The 17,850-nt window shown below is 38.6% G+C and overlaps 1 protein-coding gene across 3 annotated transcripts in view; it reads left to right on the plus strand.

Annotated features, from left to right (window-relative positions):
• LOC139450137 (armadillo repeat-containing protein 3-like) overlaps positions 1–16,451 on the plus strand; it is a 29,073-nt gene extending 12,622 nt beyond the window's left edge. For 2 of the 3 annotated variants that reach the window (XM_071231799.1, XM_071231800.1), the window contains exons 15-24: positions 123–259; positions 1,194–1,318; positions 2,130–2,268; positions 3,167–3,292; positions 4,534–4,638; positions 6,908–7,030; positions 11,190–11,399; positions 12,062–12,224; positions 13,259–13,354; positions 15,498–16,449. In XM_071231799.1, the coding sequence (XP_071087900.1) occupies positions 123–259; positions 1,194–1,318; positions 2,130–2,268; positions 3,167–3,292; positions 4,534–4,638; positions 6,908–7,030; positions 11,190–11,399; positions 12,062–12,224; positions 13,259–13,354; positions 15,498–15,608 (1,335 nt within the window). In that variant the 3' untranslated portion in view covers positions 15,609–16,449. Of the gene's footprint in view, positions 1–122; positions 260–1,193; positions 1,319–2,129; positions 2,269–3,166; positions 3,293–4,533; positions 4,639–6,907; positions 7,031–11,189; positions 11,400–12,061; positions 12,225–13,258; positions 13,355–15,497 lie in introns of all 3 variants that reach the window. The other variant, XM_071231801.1, reaches the window with a different exon arrangement.
• Positions 16,452–17,850: the final 1,399 nt, after the last annotated feature.

Genomic DNA, 17,850 nt, shown 5'->3' on the forward strand with positions numbered 1-17,850 from the left:
TTTACTGGTGATTCATTCATTGTACGTTGCAGTGGTTATTGGTGGATGGTAAACTTTGCTTCATCAAAATCTGTGCAGTTAGGTCCTAATACTAACAGAGGTGTGTTCTTTGTTTCTTGCAGCTACGTGTGTCTGGTGGAGTGGAGCCCTTGATTGTTCTGTTGCATTCTGGGAATGATGAAGTGCGGAGAAACACGTCCTGGGCCATCACAGTTTGTGGTGTGGATGAACCTACTGCCACAGAAATATGTAAACTTGGGTGAGATATGTGAATATGATTCAGTAGGTTACTGCTTTCCTTGTTAGCTGTTAAAAGATGTGTATCATAATCAAGTTTCACTGAAAGAAAATATAGCCAACAGACATTGGCCAACTTGCCAGAAGCAATCTTTGACTAAGAGTGTTATATCTCCATATTTTACAAGACTTACTGTAGCTGTAGCACTAAGATCATTTTCAGAGTGGGATGCTGATCAAATAATCTTGTGCAGTTATTGTCAAAGATATATCCTCTTTTAAATAAAAAAGCTTTAGAGCTTCACACAAGATGTCTATGATAAGCCTTAAATATTTTATAGTTTGTTTTTTTTAGAAAAAAAAAAGATATTGCCATGGAGCCTTCAATTAAGAATCCATGTGAAATAGCATCAGTTTCATGTTTCCAATAGAAGCCTTGTGTTAATCATCATATTGTTTGTGTACCTTTTATTGTTGACATGTTGAACAATCGTTGAACAGTCCATATATAATCCTCGTAATTAACTATCGAGGAAAGACTTTTTGATGTTCCCTTACAGATTCGGACAACCCCAAAATAATGAATAATGGGAAAATTATTTACTGAAAAGCAATATTTTTTACTTTGCAATAATTGTGCCACACAAATGGTAAAACCGAAAGACCAGTGTCATAAGCTTAACTAACACCACTCGTAGACAACATTCTCAGAATATCTGCTCAAACTTCTGAAATGTCTTATCTAGATTATGCCCACCTTCTGACCAGCGCCTGTTTCACAAAACAATCCCATACTTTAACTTAGGCTTATGATAGTGCGAAGATCACTTTGTGGTATAGGAACCCTGAATTCTTAAAAAGAGACCTGAAAACCAAGCTATAATGTCCTACCTACGACCTGTGTTGAACACGGCTTCTATGCCAGACAGTTGTAGATATATGTGGGTGTGTTCCAGTGGTCTGGAAGTCCTGCAGCAGATTCAGATGTCCAGCACGCGGCGCAGTCCCTTCACAGATGCCGCACTCGAGAGACTGCTTGACAGCAACCTGTCTGCGAAATACGCCCTCTCGGGACATCTAGGTACACATGCCTGTCACAGACATCTGGAAGATATTATGTCTTACATCAACCCTATTTTGACTAGTCATTAGTAGGTGAACTGGATGTGGGTCAGATTATATCCAGTATTGATGAGAAGTCAGTAACTCTTGTTGCTATAGATACTCTGTTGTGTTTCTCTGTATTACAGACACTATTGCCTAATATATGATTTTGTTCTCTATCATTAGTCTTTATACTTTTATTTATGATTTCAAAAAATGTTTTAATCGAAACAGAAAATACATTTACTAAGTCAGATATTACATCTTATTGGTTCTCAATAACTATTAAGCACTGTTCAAAATGTGTACGACCGAAGTGGCAAAATTCTTCTATTTTGTTGTTGAGAATATGTAATCATACTGTCTCGTTAGGTTGTTCAGAAGAATGTTTGTGGAACCAGTTATAATCCCATCTCCAGATCTACCAGCATAATATGTGTCTAGAATTTACTGGATTTTAGCTGATGAAGTCAGTTTAGAAATACGAGTGTGGGGATTCTGGGTTAGTCCCCTGCCACCTCTGCCTGTCATAAGAGGCGATCCTATGGATTAAGGTAGGCGATCTGGTTGATTGGGGGTCGGCGATCTGGTTGATTGGGGGTCGGCAATCCGGTTGATTGGGGGTCATCATACCTGGATCTTGTGGATTGTTATCACAATGTCAATAACTAGATTGTCTGGTCCAGAGTTGATTATTTACAGGCTGTGGTCATATAGCTGGCTGGAATATTGCTGAGTCTGGCGTTAACAGACAAACAATTTTTTCACGACATGTCCTATGTCTGTAGGTAGTGGGAACCTGATAGAAGATGGTTTCTTTGATGCCGGTCAGCTGAAGCCTGGCAGCAAGTTCCTGTCCCTGGAAGACTTCTGCAAACAGGAGATGAATGATAAGAGACCAACGCTGCTCATCAACTCTAAACAAGAGTGAGTATACACCCTGGTGGTTGTACAAGACACGTTCTATAGAGAATGATAGACAAGATGACTCCTTGATCTGAATGTTGTGTATTAAGCTAGGTTGATCTGAAGCTTAGATAGTCAGTCACATACTTTAGGAAACATGTGTATGTTGAGAGAAATAGATGATACACAGACTTTATAATATTGACAGTGCCTGATGTACAACAAAACATAGAGACTCAGACACACCAGACACCAGAATATAGTCCTACATATACATGCAGAGACACTCTACTTCCAATACAGACATGTAGACACAGTGATGTAAGGAAGCACAAATGTTATAGTTTTATAAATGTTAAATTGTAGTTGGTTTATTTATGTGATAATGGTTTCTAGGTGTTGTGTGATATTATCTTTGTTTGTCTTAGAAGTCGCCAGATGACAAATAAGACTTTTTTAATATACTATTATATCAACGTTTCGGAATAGATCCTGATATTGTCGTCAAGCACGTTCTTATAGTAGTATATTAAAGCAGTTGTTATCCATAAATTGTGTCTACTTTGTGATTTAATTTTGATGAGATTCTAACCTCTTCCTCTCTTACTTTGGCATTTTTAAGATTTTCTGTTCACATTTTCCTATGAATGTTAGTATTTAAGGATTTATTTAGTTGGTTCAAGGTTAGCTAAATATTAATTCATTTATATTTTCCTGGCTGAGAAGGGTACTCATTTGAAATAATCTTAAAAAGTTTGTGGCATTATACCTCGTAAGATTAGCCATTAGACTAGCAGTGATCTGGCAACAACAGACATCACCATAGCAGTAGATAAAGTCAGTGGTTATAGTCGCCCACAGGTGACCTAACAAATAGTATATCTAAAGTGTGTGTTAACTTTACATGTATACATCTCAGGAAAGTTGAGGTGAAAGAAAGTCCACCTCCACCACCTTCATCAGAACCCGATTCAGAGACAGACCCTCAACAATCACCCGGACACGGGAATAGGCGGTTGTCATGGAAATCCATTCTAAAGAAAAAGTATTGAGAATAGACAATAGCAAGATAGATAGAAGCTTCTTTTCTGACAGAAATGTTAACCACTCTTCCCCTGATCTTCCATCTGTCTGTAAATGATACAGAGGTAATGGAGGAGAAGGGTTAAGCTGCATCCATTGCAGCATCTCTGTATAGACTAGAGTCAGGGGGATGCGCCATCAGAAAGGATGAAAGCTTTTTGCTTTTTTTCATACTGTTTCCTTTCCTGAGATCCTAGCGAGCTGCCTTGCAGGTTGATTTTTCCATCACCTGTGAATCTTGACATTTTCACTTTTTCTCAGAACCAGCTTGGCTTTATTAGGGTTGCTGTTTGTAAACATCCATTTAAATCGAAAAATGAAATAACAAATAAACATGTAATGTAAAGACCTTTTTAAGATTTTCCTTTCTCTGCAACATTCCTTTGTTCAATTAAGGTGATCTTTTGACCTCATCCTTCCATCAGAATGAATATCATAAGCAAAGATAGTTCCTGCAGTTTGTTTACCATATTGTAGTTAAACATATGCAAGTCAATATGAAGTCTTGTGTCAAAACCTAACTGTCATCTCTCTGAGGGCATGGGCCGAGTCGCCCTAGGCACCTAGAGTTGTGTCCCTTGGGCTCGTCAGGAACCTATGATTGTGGGTTCGAATCCCACTTCGCCCTGATTATGTTTCTAGGTTTGCTTGTGTGTTTCATGTAAGTGGTAAGCATCTAATACCTGCATATATCTTGAACACTGTTGAGGGCGGGGATAAGCCCAACTACTCACTCACTATCATCTCTCTGCAGATAATGTATCGGTCCTACTTCAGCTTTGCTCTTTGTTAGCAGCAGTATAATGGTTTTACTCAGCGATATTGTTTTTCTTCTGTAGCAATGGAAGTAAAAAGTCAGGTCATTTTCAGAACAAATCCTAGATAGATGTATTTGACATTGGTGTAGTGTTAGAGTCAGTAGACAACTAATCTAGCTAGGATAGTCTGAAGAACGAAGTAAATTTATTCATAGATTAGCACATTTAACTTGGGTTACTTGTATTTGGTTTAGATGAATTAGAAAATCCTGATACAAAGCTGTTTTTATCATATAGTTTATTAAATGATTTTTGGTAACTTCTTCACTATAATTTTCATGTTATGTTAAGCAATGCTGAATTACTGTTGTTCAGAAAGTGTAATTAAAAGTAGAATGGAGTGTGTCCTCATGTAACCTGCTGACTGTCCACGTTGTGTACCTAGGCCATCCCCTCCCCCCAGGCAGGAGGATAATGATGCCCTGAAGGCTGACAGCTCCAAGACAAGCGTCTCTGGGAAGTCATCTCGAACTGGGCGAGAAACTAAATCGTGAGTTGCTATCATCATTCTAAAAGTCATATATATAGTGTGCAAGAACGTTTTGGACTGTCAAGTTACTGCTTGGTTTCAGAAGATTGTTTTCTTTATCTTATCTGTATAATGTGTCTATTATTGTACAGTAGTTGAAAATATTGTTATATTTTACTAATTAAGCATTGCCCTGTAAGGGTCACTGTTTAATGTGTTTGAGCTCTGCCACCACTGCAATTGGTTTTCTTAACCATGCACTTATGAACGATGTTAGATACTTCATACCTAATAAACTCCTGATATCTTTCTGAGAATCTTTCTGATATATGATTGGATGGCATTAAAGGTCAAGGTCACTCAATATGAACTAGGTGTGCAAAGATTGTGTAGAAGACAACTTGTGTATTTATGAATGGAACTTAATGTATATGATCTCTAAGGTAGGGTCTTGATTGTATCAACTTTTGGTTGACCTCCATTTGAGGTCAAGGTCACCAGAGGTCGAATTATGGAACATGGTTTAAATTTCATGAAATTTCAAATAAATTCATGATAAATCTAAGCATTTTCCAATCACTTATAATTGACTCTCAATAATTAACTCAATACCTATCATATGACATGGTTGTGTCAAATGTCAAAGTAACTTTAAAGGTCGTTCACTCATGAAATGACTTGTAAAAAGTATCATTTAGAAAGTATGAGCAGTTTGATATGTACTCTACATATTTGTAACACCATCAAAGTTTAAAAAAAGTAACAAAAGTATTGCTGACTGTGTCATAGATATGTCAAACAAAGCTCAGTATTCAGAGTGTGAGGTACATATGGTTAGACAGAATATCCCCGATGTACCCATGGCAATCATAGAACAAGCTTATCAAAGAACCACTTTCAGCAATCATTTCTCTACCTCTGTGTCTAACATCATACAGCGTTATGTATTGACAAGGTCGTCAGTAAACCCAAATCTGGCATCTTTCACCACTTAGGTATACAACATGTCAGCTAATATCTTATCATGTGCCATAGGTAACAGACACAGCCTAGTAAAATATTTGAACATTTTGGTGTGTTATTAAAAATGTTGCATTTATTGCTCTTTAAGATTGGGAACATTCCTGTCGTGATAAGATGTAATTTTCATTAGAAAAACATTCAAGAAGGAAACATCTTATCCTATGGAGACATCTCTGAAGTGATCTTGTCAATTTGATGACTTTACTGTAATAATATACAGATTTTCTCTCATCACGGGGAGTTTTTACATGGGTTCTGTTATAGACCATTTTGTTGCATCAGTAAAGATTGATGGCCATTTTATCATATACTGAAACAGAATGATGGCTTTATCATAATTACATCACTCTGGTGTTTAGGAATAGCTTGGCATGTTAGGTGTGTCTTATCTGTTGGAGTTGGGTGTTTTTATAATATCACCTGTATCAACACTGGTGGTAGGAAGAGTGTTGTCATGAACATAGAGTAGCTCGGATGGAGAAAATGTCTGCAAATTGGTTTGAATATTTAGGTGTCAGAAACTTGGTTCATCTTTTTAAACAGTTGTTACAAGGGATTTCAGCTAAAATATCATTTGGGACTGTAATTTTCTGGTATCCTTGATTGTGTGTAACAGAGCCATTCTCAAAATACATATATGATCTCCAGTTAGTGAGAGAGTCTGAATAATAAGGATGCCACTGATATGTGCTGCAAAGTCCTTGTCACATAAACCACCTCGTCAGTATAATATATCCTTGACAGCAGCTTCCCTTGATATATTTGAATGCGAGACTTTGAATGTTTCAGGTGTACAACCATCAACTTGAACTGAACCTTAGATTTACTGATGAGGCACTACCATGTCCAGGAGACAATTAAACATTTTAACATTTTTCTTTAAGTTGTACTTCGACAAGTCAAATTATTCTTCAATAATAGAATCAAATTTTCAAAAATCTGTATATTGTGAAAGTACATTTTTTACCCTGTTCATCTCACTGCCACATTGTGTGGGATTAAATGGTGGCTGACAGATGTCATTCATCCTGCACATGGTGGTGTCAAATCTTGCTCTTCGATGAGTTCTGTTGAACCTAATACAAGCCAAGTTAAGAAAACAGTTGTTATAAGAAAGATATTGTCAAATTTGTCATACAGACAGCAGTAGACTCTGGACAAGAAGACTGAGACAGTCTGCACTTCAACAAGTGAAAATGTTTAGACTTCCTCATTCTTGATACCAATGGTGTGTTCAAATGTTCAACTAATATATTTGCATGTGCAGGAGAGAGGAGGTCAATGAACCTATGTCTCCATCTGAACAAGAAGCAGAGCCTGAGCATGAGAATAGACATAAGAAATCTGCCCCGCCCAAACGATTGTCATGGAAAACCATTATCAAGAAAAAGTATTGAGATAACAGAATTAGATAGACATTTATCAGCTGCAGTTAGAGACATATTAACCCTTCTTCCCTTCCCATGAAGCTGTGGTGATGTGGAAGTCATGTACTGCTTGAAGCTGTAGAAGCTGTACAGCTGGGGTAGTCCATCTGTTGCTGTAGACCAGATATCAACATAGCTAAAGTAAATATTAGGGCTTGTTTTGCTTTTTCTCTTTTTTTTAAATAAGAACTTTAAACAGTTTGTAGTTTTTTTTATTTTTGCTTTTTCAGAATTAAATAATTCTTGTATTTTTGCTTTTTCAGAATTAAGCAAATAATATTTTGCTTTAATTGCTTTAAATTCTTTTTTTTCAGAATAAGGATTTTAGAGGAAACAAACTGATTTTAAGACATGTTTAATTCAATTGACAATTCTCACAGTGAAGTCTTTTATGCATGAAGACCATGTAGCTTGGGATTTTAACACAAATCTCTGACTATTAGGAAATAAAGGTTTGAGGTTATCGTGTCATAGTCAGAAATGCCTAATTATTAAGAATTATGGTCTTTTAAACACTCTTGTTATTGCTGTGAGACATTGTAAAACATCCTTACATTACAATGCTTACATTTATCTTGTAAACAGTCATGTTTTTATGAAGTTACTTAAATAATGTATGCAAACAAGATATCATTTATGTAAACATGTGGTAAATAACAATTTGGCAACAAAGCCATTTATTTTTTAAGGCATTATAACACAGTGAAAGTGGTGAGTGAGATTTACAAATGGAAATATCACATTTACCAGCCCCTAAGGAACAATGTCAGCGAGTTTTGTTGATCGGGGCCAGGTTTTGCTGGATTTCCAGCTGAGGAACATGTTGTTAAATCTGCAGCTGGTTTTGTAGATGCTGTTTGCCAACAATGTAGTGTTTTGTGTGTATTGGTGATACTACTTCCCTGACAGCAATCCCCACATGCCTCATTAAGCCCATGCCATGTCTGAATTATTGTTTTGTCTCAACCACCATGTTTGTGAGATTTTCATATGATGAATGTAAGAGAGACAAAGTTAGATTCATCATTTATTGATTGAATATGTTAAAGGTTAATTTTAATTGTCACACTGATATTTCTAAAGGGGTATGGTATGACATAATTGACATTTGTAGCAAGTTTGATTCTGAAATTTGATGATGAATATGAATCTTAGCAGATAATGATTACACACATTCACAGTGTCTTGGTTACATGCTCAGTACGATGTCTGGACCTAGGAAACAGACAGCAGCCATTGAGCATGGCTCCACTCTTAGGCCTCAGCCCTTCCTACAAGCACTGACACATCACTGCTTCTTTGCCAGCTATGACTGAAGCTTATATTGCTTATTTGCTTTAACACACTTTAGCCCGCATCATGTCACAGTGTTATCAACTTCAGTTGTTACCTACATGGGGCAATAGAACAGCCATTAGGATCAAGGAGCTCTCCTACACTATAAGTCTGATAATAGCACTGGGTATATGTCAGAAGTTTTCAAGAGTAAATATGCCATGACTTTACCTTGGGATGGTGTCTTCAGTTAGGTTCATATTCTGATATTCATCAGTCTGTATTTCATTCCCATGACTATGAAAACAAATTGAATCTTGGATATGCTGAATGGTTTAAAAGATACATCCTTGTACATATACTACTTATGTTTTGCATCTAGCTGCCTTACGTTTCTTAGAACTTATACACCAGGATACAAAGCTTTTATTGATTATGAATTTAAATATTGTTGGTAGTATGTGGAACTTGTTGCACTCTGATACTTGTAACTAATACTGAGGTCTGTGTTTATGTTATAAAATTTGAAAAGTTCTGTATTATTGGATTGATGTTGTCCTTGACTTCGCTGTCATGGTATGACAAAACCAGACCAATTTTGTTTAATGTTTTGATTTCTTTTTTTAATTCTTTTCCTTTTGCCAAGTTTTGGCTAGGCTCACCTGTAAAACTTAAATAAATTGACCTAGCCAACAAATCAAAGTTAACCTACAGGACTTGTTATGATATACAAAGAGAATAATCAACTTGAATACGATTTATCTTTTCTGTTGGAATTAATTTCACTATGTATTAATGCATAAGCTTGCACCCATCTTTATAACCCTGTACCAATCTCTTACATAACCCTGTACCTCTCTCCTACATAAACATGTACCTCTCTCCTACATAAACATGTACCCCTCTCCTACATAACCCTGTACCTCTCTCCTACACAACCCTGTATCCCTTTCCTACATAAACATGTACTCCTCTCCTACACAACCCTGTATCCCTCTCCTACATAAACATGTACTCCTCTCCTACATAACCCTGTATCCCTCTCCTACATAAACATGTACTCCTCTCCTACACAACCCTGTATCCCTTTCCTACTTAAACATGTACTCCTCTCCTACACAACCCTGTATCCCTCTCCTACATAAACATGTACTCCTCTCCTACACAACCCTGTATCCCTCTCCTACATAAACATGTACTCCTCTCCTACATAACCTTGTATCCCTCTCCTACATAAACATGTACTCCTCTCCTACACAACCCTGTATCCCTCTCCTACATAAACATGTACTCCTCTCCTACATAACCCTGTATCCCTCTCCTACATAAACATGTACCCCTCTCCTACATAAGCTTGTATCCCTCTCCTACATAACCTTGTATCCCTCTCCTACATAACCTTGTATCCCTCTCCTACATAACCCTGTATCCCTCTCCTACATAAGCTTGTATCCCTCTCCTACATAACCTTGTATACCTCTCCTACATAATCCTGTATCCCTCTCCTACATAACCCTGTATCCCTCTCCTACATAACCCTGTATCGCTCTCCTACATAACCCTGTATCCCTCTCCTACATAACCCTGTATCCCTCTCCTACATAACCCTGTATCCCTCTCCTACATAACCCTGTATCCCTCTCCTACATAACCTTGTATCCCTCTCCTACATAACCCTGTATCCCTCTCCTACATAAGCTTGTATCCCTCTCCTACACAACCTTGTATACCTCTCCTACATAACCCTGTATACCTCTCCTACATAACCCTGTATCCCTCTCCTACATAACCTTGTATACCTCTCCTACATAACCCTGTATCCCTCTCCTACATAACCCTGTATCCCTCTCCTACATAACCTTGTATACCTCTCCTACATAATCCTGTATCCCTCTCCTACATAATCCTGTATCCCTCTCCTACATAACCCTGTATCCCTCTCCTACATAACCCTGTATCCCTCTCCTACATAACCCTGTATCCCTCTCCTACATAAACATGTACCCCTCTCCTACATAATCCTGTATCCCTCTCCTACATAACCCTGTATCCCTCTCCTACATAACCCTGTATCCCTCTCCTACATAAACATGTACCCCTCTCCTACATAACCCTGTATCCCTCTCCTACATAAACATGTACCCCTCTCCTACATAATCCTGTATCCCTCTCCTACATAACCCTGTATCCCTCTCCTACATAACCCTGTATCCCTCTCCTACATAACCCTGTATCCCTCTCCTACATAAACATGTACCCCTCTCCTACATAACCCTGTATCCCTCTCCTACATAACCCTGTATCCCTCTCCTACATAAACATGTACCCCTCTCCTACATAACCCTGTATCCCTCTCCTACATAAACATGTACCCCTCTCCTACATAATCCTGTATCCCTCTCCTACATAACCCTGTATCCCTCTCCTACATAAACATGTACTCCTCTCCTACACAACCCTGTATCCCTCTCCTACATAAACATGTACCCCTCTCCTACATAATCCTGTATCCCTCTCCTACATAACCCTGTATCCCTCTCCTACATAACCCTGTATCCCTCTCCTACATAACCCTGTATCCCTCTCCTACATAACCTTGTATACCTCTCCTACATAACCTTGTATCCCTCTCCTACATAAACATGTACCCCTCTCCTACATAACCCTGTACCCCTCTCCTACATAACCCTGTATCCCTCTCCTACATAACCCTGTACCCCTCTCCTACATAACCCTGTACCCCTCTCCTACATAAACATGTACCCCTCTCCTACATAACCCTGTATCGCTCATCTACAGAACCTTGAGTCCATCTCCTACATAACCCTGTACCTATCTCCTCCACAGGCGCACCAAGGCTCAGCGTGAGCGCGAGGAGAAACAGAAGGAGGAGGAGATCCAGGCTCAGCTGGCCAAGGAGGCTGAGGCTCAGGCTGCTGAGGAGAACAAGCCCTTCACCACCCCGGAAGACCCTGCCCTCTATAAGTACATGGAGGATGTCATGGATAAGATTCAGCCACTGCCCACCACGAGGCTGCAGGTGGTGGCACTCGCAGAGTACGTAGTTGTCCTGATACACTGTGTCACGTATTCCTTGTAGAGACAAGAGGATCTGTTCCAGATTGGCCTCACAGGATGTGTGTTAGAAGAATAGTATCATGTTTTGTCTTTGTCTTTGTGAGAGCAATGATTATATGACAGATGTAATTTGTTTTCAATTTTGCTGCACATATAAACTTATGTGTATTCGTTGAATATGATACTGTGTTCAAAATTTCAGACAAGCCAAACAAATACATTTTGTCTATCTGATAAGGGGAAACTATAAGGATAATCTGTGTGTGGCTATGTAGAAATATAATAAGTACACTATATATCTTGTGAAGGGACAGTGGGTCACATACATGTGGCTTACATGTTGCAGAAAGTGTACTGTATTTCTTAGTCTGTCATACAGACACTGAAACAAATATATCTATTTCAGCCCAGGAAAGTCTATAATAATTTGCAAGTCTAGATTACTGCAGTTTCCAGGTCTGAAATTGAAAAGTGTCTCTGGGCTCCTTCTTATTACATTTTATTAAGATGATTCAACAACTGTCCTTTCTGTGAAATATTTTCATTTCAGAGACTAGATGTTAATCTGTGTATTTCTCAAATGATTGTATTTCCTGCCAAACTGTCAATGTGATGAGCTATGATTGCTTGTGTGGTGGCAGGTACGTGGCGGAGAAGATGGGAGGGGCTATTGCGAAGGGACAGGTGACAAACTTCAGCTGGGAACTAGCTCTCAGTCAGATCAAGTTCGAGCTCAAGTCAAATGTTGTCCCCATCGGCAAGATCAAGGCTGGAATCCATGTGCACAGAGCACTGCTCTTCAAGGTGAGATCTCAGAGCATTAGCATGTCTCACTTTGCCAAATTCTGGTTCCTGTTTACCCTGGTGGTTAGAGCATTTGCTCGCCATGACAAGGGCTTGGTTTTGATTCTCAACATGGGTACAATTTGTAAAGGATATTTCTGGAGTCCCCTGTTGTAGTATTGCTGGGATATTGCTAAACGGTATTTAAAATCAAGGGCTGTTATGATTCACTGGCGTATTCGTTGAATCAAACAGTATCCCTTCATGAATTGAATTTGTTATTCATGGTCACAAGAATCAAATATTTATAAAAAAAATAAAAAGTCTTTTTTCTGCTAAGAATATCCATAAGAACTTATTATATACATACGTAGATTTCTTCAAAGACATCACTCATATATATTTTTTTTGACAGTAATGTGGTAACTGGTCATTGTTGCATTTGTGCAGATAATATAGTACCTTGATAAATGCAGTATATAAATGTATAATATAATAATAATCATTAACACTGTCAGCTTGGTCAAACCATTTCAAATAATTTATTGTTTCACTGAATATAATAAAGAATACATCAACTGTTGACTCGTGAATAAATATTTGTATTCGTTATCCTATGCTTATGATACTGTCTTATTTGCCTCATCGTGTATTCATTGCACCCCTAGTAAAGTCATTCTCTGTCTCACTTATATCACTGTGCAGAAGACTTGGAGAAGGGTAGCCCAACGGTCAAATGGTTCTCTTGCCAATCAACAGGGTTTGACTTGTATAGCCCAATCATGGTGTCCTCCCTCTACTGCAGGTCTACAGGGTGATCTGACAGTAGGAATTCACTTCGGAACGATGGTCATTCGGAACCATGGTCTCTTCAGGATTGGTTGATATTCGGGATTATTCATAGTTTCATGAGTGTCCTCCATTACAGCCTACCAGAACCACTTTCAACTCTTGGGAGTAGAAAGCATTTCTTTAAAAAGTTCCTGTTGAAATGTTTAGACCAGAGAGAAAGGTGACACAGTGTTTGAAGACTGTAAGCTTGTGTTTTGTTGCAGACACTGGCTGACCGTATTGCTGTGGGATGTTCCCTGACAAGGGGAGAGTATAACCGAGCCTGGAACGAAGTCATGCTACCAGAAGAAGATGAAGTGGTAATGTCACATTTCTCCCCAGTAATCACTGATAAAGATGAAGTTGTCCTGCTTGTTTAATGCCCATTCAGCACTATTCCAGCTATATGATGGCTGCTTGTAAGTAATTGAGTCTGGACCGAACAATCCATTAATTGATGTTTTGGTCAACTACACTGATGCGCTGTCAACCAAGTCAACGCACCTGACCATCCCATCCATTGGGTTGCCTCTTACGACCAGTATAGGTTACTGAGAACCAATTGTAACCCAAGATTTCCAGAGGTTCCCAACTTCTTCACCTCTTATGACCTGTATAGGTTTCTTGGAACCAATTGTAACCCAGGATTTCCACGCTGGAGACTAATTCTACCCCATGTCCGTAAAGGTCTTTCTCTGGTAGGGGTGTGTGAGGGTCCAAAGAGAATCAGGGATCCGGTCACCTGAATGTGACAGCCTTGAGGCATGTGGCTTAAAGACAGTTATGCAATTTTAGGGAGAGTTTTGAGAAATAATGGACAGGGGTTTAACATTGCGTTCTGGATTATTGCACTTATATAGCAAAGTGCATGAATGTGTGTGTTTGAGTGCGTGCCTGTGCTTGTCCTAGTCCAGACTAATGCCGGTTTTATAGTCCTCGCCCACTGCTGAGATAGCATGTTGCAATCTCATTAAAATCAGATCTTAGTTCTAGCTATGGATAAACAAAGATCAGAAGGCAGCTTTCTTGTGCTTTACAGCACTAATTTCAAATTGGTGACAATGCTTCGAAACATATTTTGACAAATTCTCGATTACAAATTTGAAACCTGAACAAAAGAACATTCTTGAAGGGTTAAAAGATGGTACAGATTGTATTGATTCAGTCGTTAAACCTGTAACTATCGTTCGAAATACCCCATGTTAAAGTTTTCGAGGTTGCATGTTTAGAAATCACATTCCGACTGTCACTTTCATGATCTGGTAAGCGACGCTCTGATTGGTCTGATGAGAGGTCATTCTGACGTTACCCCTTATGGGATGTCTTCAGATCTTTGTTTAGCGGTAGCGAGAACTAAGGTCTGATTTTAATGAGATTGAGCATGTTGCAGTTTAACATGTATACCCCATTCAGACACGTAAACTGACGCCGCGCCAACCAGTCTTTTTTTTATCCCGTTAATGCCAAGTTCCAGGAATGGTAACAACAAAAACCATCTTATAATGACTTTTGGAATGATGTGGTTGGGGATTGATCCACCATCCCTTCCGCTCTCTGGGCAGATGCTCTGCCAACTAGACCATGCTGTCTCAAGAAAGCCGAAGTGATGCTTCATGGAATATTTAACACTACATCAATTCCAAGGGGTTCTTGCACAGATTGCTTTACCTTTATGATATTCTGTACGTGTTGATACTGAAATCAAATTTGTATTTACATATTGTAAGGTTATTTTTCACAGCTTTACAGGTCCGAAAAATTAAGTTTTAAAAAATTGATATAGATGAACAAAGGATAAGGTCTGAAGTCTTTCCACATGTTCCAATGTTAATATAAAAACCACAATGATTTCTTTTAACAATTCAACAAGTTTATTCCATATAAGCTGCATGTTCATGTGTAATGTACGTGACTATCAATAAACAGGAAGAAACGGTTTACAGTGTTGAAGAGAGATATTCAACAACAGAGGCATGTTTTGCCTGGATAATGTACACAGGAAACACACATCTTGAACAACTCCCTAGCACCAGCCTAGTGATGTGATGATATTTTCCTAACTACTCACTTTATTAGCATAACTAGGGTTGTAGTTGTAGGGTTGTTTGTTTATCAATTGTCGGCTCTCATATCCTATGCTGAAAATACACTGCATATCTGACATATATCTAGTTTGACAGGAAAGGGAGTGTTTAAATATAAACACTATAAAGTGCTTTAAAGAATATACATTTGTTTGTGTCAGCTTTTGACAAATGAGTTTGGTTAAGCCCAGGAATTTTGTTTTTTTGGTTTAAGTAGAATGAACATCCAGCATCACCCAACCAGTGAAGATAATGGTCTAATCTTTGCATGGAGCATCATTCAATCACTGTTTTAACAATAAGTCACATAGACAATTTCACACACTTGCTCTCATCACCCACTGACTTTTATGACACGAATGTTTTGTGTGTGTTCCAGGCCGGTGCTGCCAGGTATCCTCCGAAGCCCTACATAGTTGATCTGATCCACAAGCCAGGCAAACTCCTGCCTGTCAACACACCCGAGGCTGTCAGCTACCAGAAGTTGTAACGGTTCACCGACACTCATTGGTTTCACACCTCCCACTTGCCAGCCAGATGCTACTAGTGGGGCAACTGCTCATTGAATTCTCTTTGCTTTTTTTGTCTTGATAACTTAATGTTTGTAAATCAGTTGCAGACCTCACCTGTTAGATACTATAGGAGTCTGTATCAGGTTTGAGAATAATTTGATATTTTTTGTCATCCCTGTTATCTTTTGGGAGATTAGATGAAGGATCAGGAATGGGATGTTCTAAGATTTGGTGGAATGTAAAGATTAGCATCATTATATAAATCATGTTCACTCTGTAAATGATATTTATAACATCTTTTTTATGATAAGAGTCATTATATAAAATCATGTTCACTTTGTAAATGATCAACATAATCAAATTTTGACACATTTCATTAGGTGATATGTGGATAGACATTGAATCAAGGGATTGTATTGAGGCAGATATCAGGAATGGAGTGGTGGGGAGATCTATTGTGAATGATTTGCCAAAATTATGTTGACATGATAATCAGTTATCCGAAGATGTTTCTGTTGTGATATGAGTGTGATGTAGAGGTACCACAAGGTTCTTCCTCTTTGCTCTGCATCACTTCGGTCAGTTGAGGTCAATCAGCAGTCTGTGATATATGTCATGATTTAGATGTAACAATATTGTACATAAAACAAGCATTACTATAACTACACATGTCTGTGCCAGTGGGTTTTGTCAACATGTTGCTATATGTAAATACTGGAAGTATAAAGTGTTTTGTGATAACCTGTGTATAGTGAACTCCAGCTTGTTGAAAATCCGTCCAATTGTCATTGTGTACATATAGAAATTGAAATGATTAAATATACATTCTTGAAGCTTTGTTGTTGTTTGTTTTCTCATGCAAATATTATCCAAGATCTCAAAGTTGATGCAACTCTGATGACCCTAAACTGAGGTGTTGACCCTCACCTTTTAGCTCACCTGACTGTCATGGCCTCTTTGTCTGTTGTCCAGGGGACTCAATCCTCAATATCTTCTCAGGAACCACTATATTAATGAAGCTAAAATTTCCCATACTTGTTCCAACCAATGGTCACACCAAGCAAGAACCAAACTGACTTAATAGTGCCAAGTTTTAATCAGCATGATCAAGTTTGAGATTGTGCTTCTGTTGACATTTTCAATTTTTCAAAAAAATAAAATAAGAACTTGGACTATGCCTGAACAAAAATATGAATGATCATTCCATTTTTCTGTAGAACTTTACTAATATACCAAATATGTAGAGTAGTACCTCAAATAAAATCAGAGCAATGCATTTCAGAAATGTTCTTATGGCATGGAGTCTGACTGACTGACCTTCAAACCAGGGCTTGTGAGCTGGTTTTGTTGTTATACCTACCAAGGAATGTGTACACACAACGATAATACATTAGGTTAGAGGTGTAAAATAGCAACTTTAAGGCAACTGAATTGAGATAACTGTGGAGAATATTGAATGTACTGATACTTTCCCTTGTAAGCCTGATAACATTTGAGTACTGACATCAACATTAGGTGGAAACCAATGTTTATGATCTATACTCTGAATGTAAGGAATTCTATGTGTCTCAGAGCACCATCTCTAGACAGGTATGGATACCATGGTATTTCATTGACCAGTCAGGTGAGGCCGACTGTGTATTACAACGGCCACCCAGGTCGCCTGTTGTGACAGATCTAGAGGTCTACAACAGCATCCCTTACAAAAACAGCAATTGCAGGATTTCGAAGGAGATCTGACCAGATAGTGGGGACCGTCTTCCTGAGGAATGTCTCTGAGCCAGGTGGCCTGTCAGATGTGTTTTTGACGCAACAATATCCTTAACTGAGACGTCAGCAGTGTCAGTCACACAATATATGGCCTAACCAGCAATGGAGAACTGTTTGGTTCAGTGAGTCAAGATTTATGGTTCTAGTTCATAGGAGAACCATGATGTACTGACGCTATGAACTGCATACGGGAGGGACAGAGTTAACGATGGCAGCTAATGATATGGGCAGAATTCTCTCACACTGGTAGAAAAAGACCACAAAAACTTGGTGAATGAGGAAGGCATTGTAACGGCATATGGCTATTGTAATCCTACAGCCGCAGGTTGTTCCAATTATCAACGTACCAAGTTCATATTTCAACAGGTCAATGATAGACCGCGTAAGAGCTGCATTCCCACGTAACCACAATGTACAGGTTCTCGCGTGGCCGTCTGAATCGCCAGCTTG

The sequence above is a fragment of the Haliotis cracherodii genome, unplaced genomic scaffold (assembly GCF_022045235.1).
Source record: "Haliotis cracherodii isolate W230 unplaced genomic scaffold, xgHalCrac1.p SCAF_8, whole genome shotgun sequence".
Taxonomy (NCBI): Eukaryota; Metazoa; Mollusca; class Gastropoda; order Lepetellida; family Haliotidae; genus Haliotis; species Haliotis cracherodii.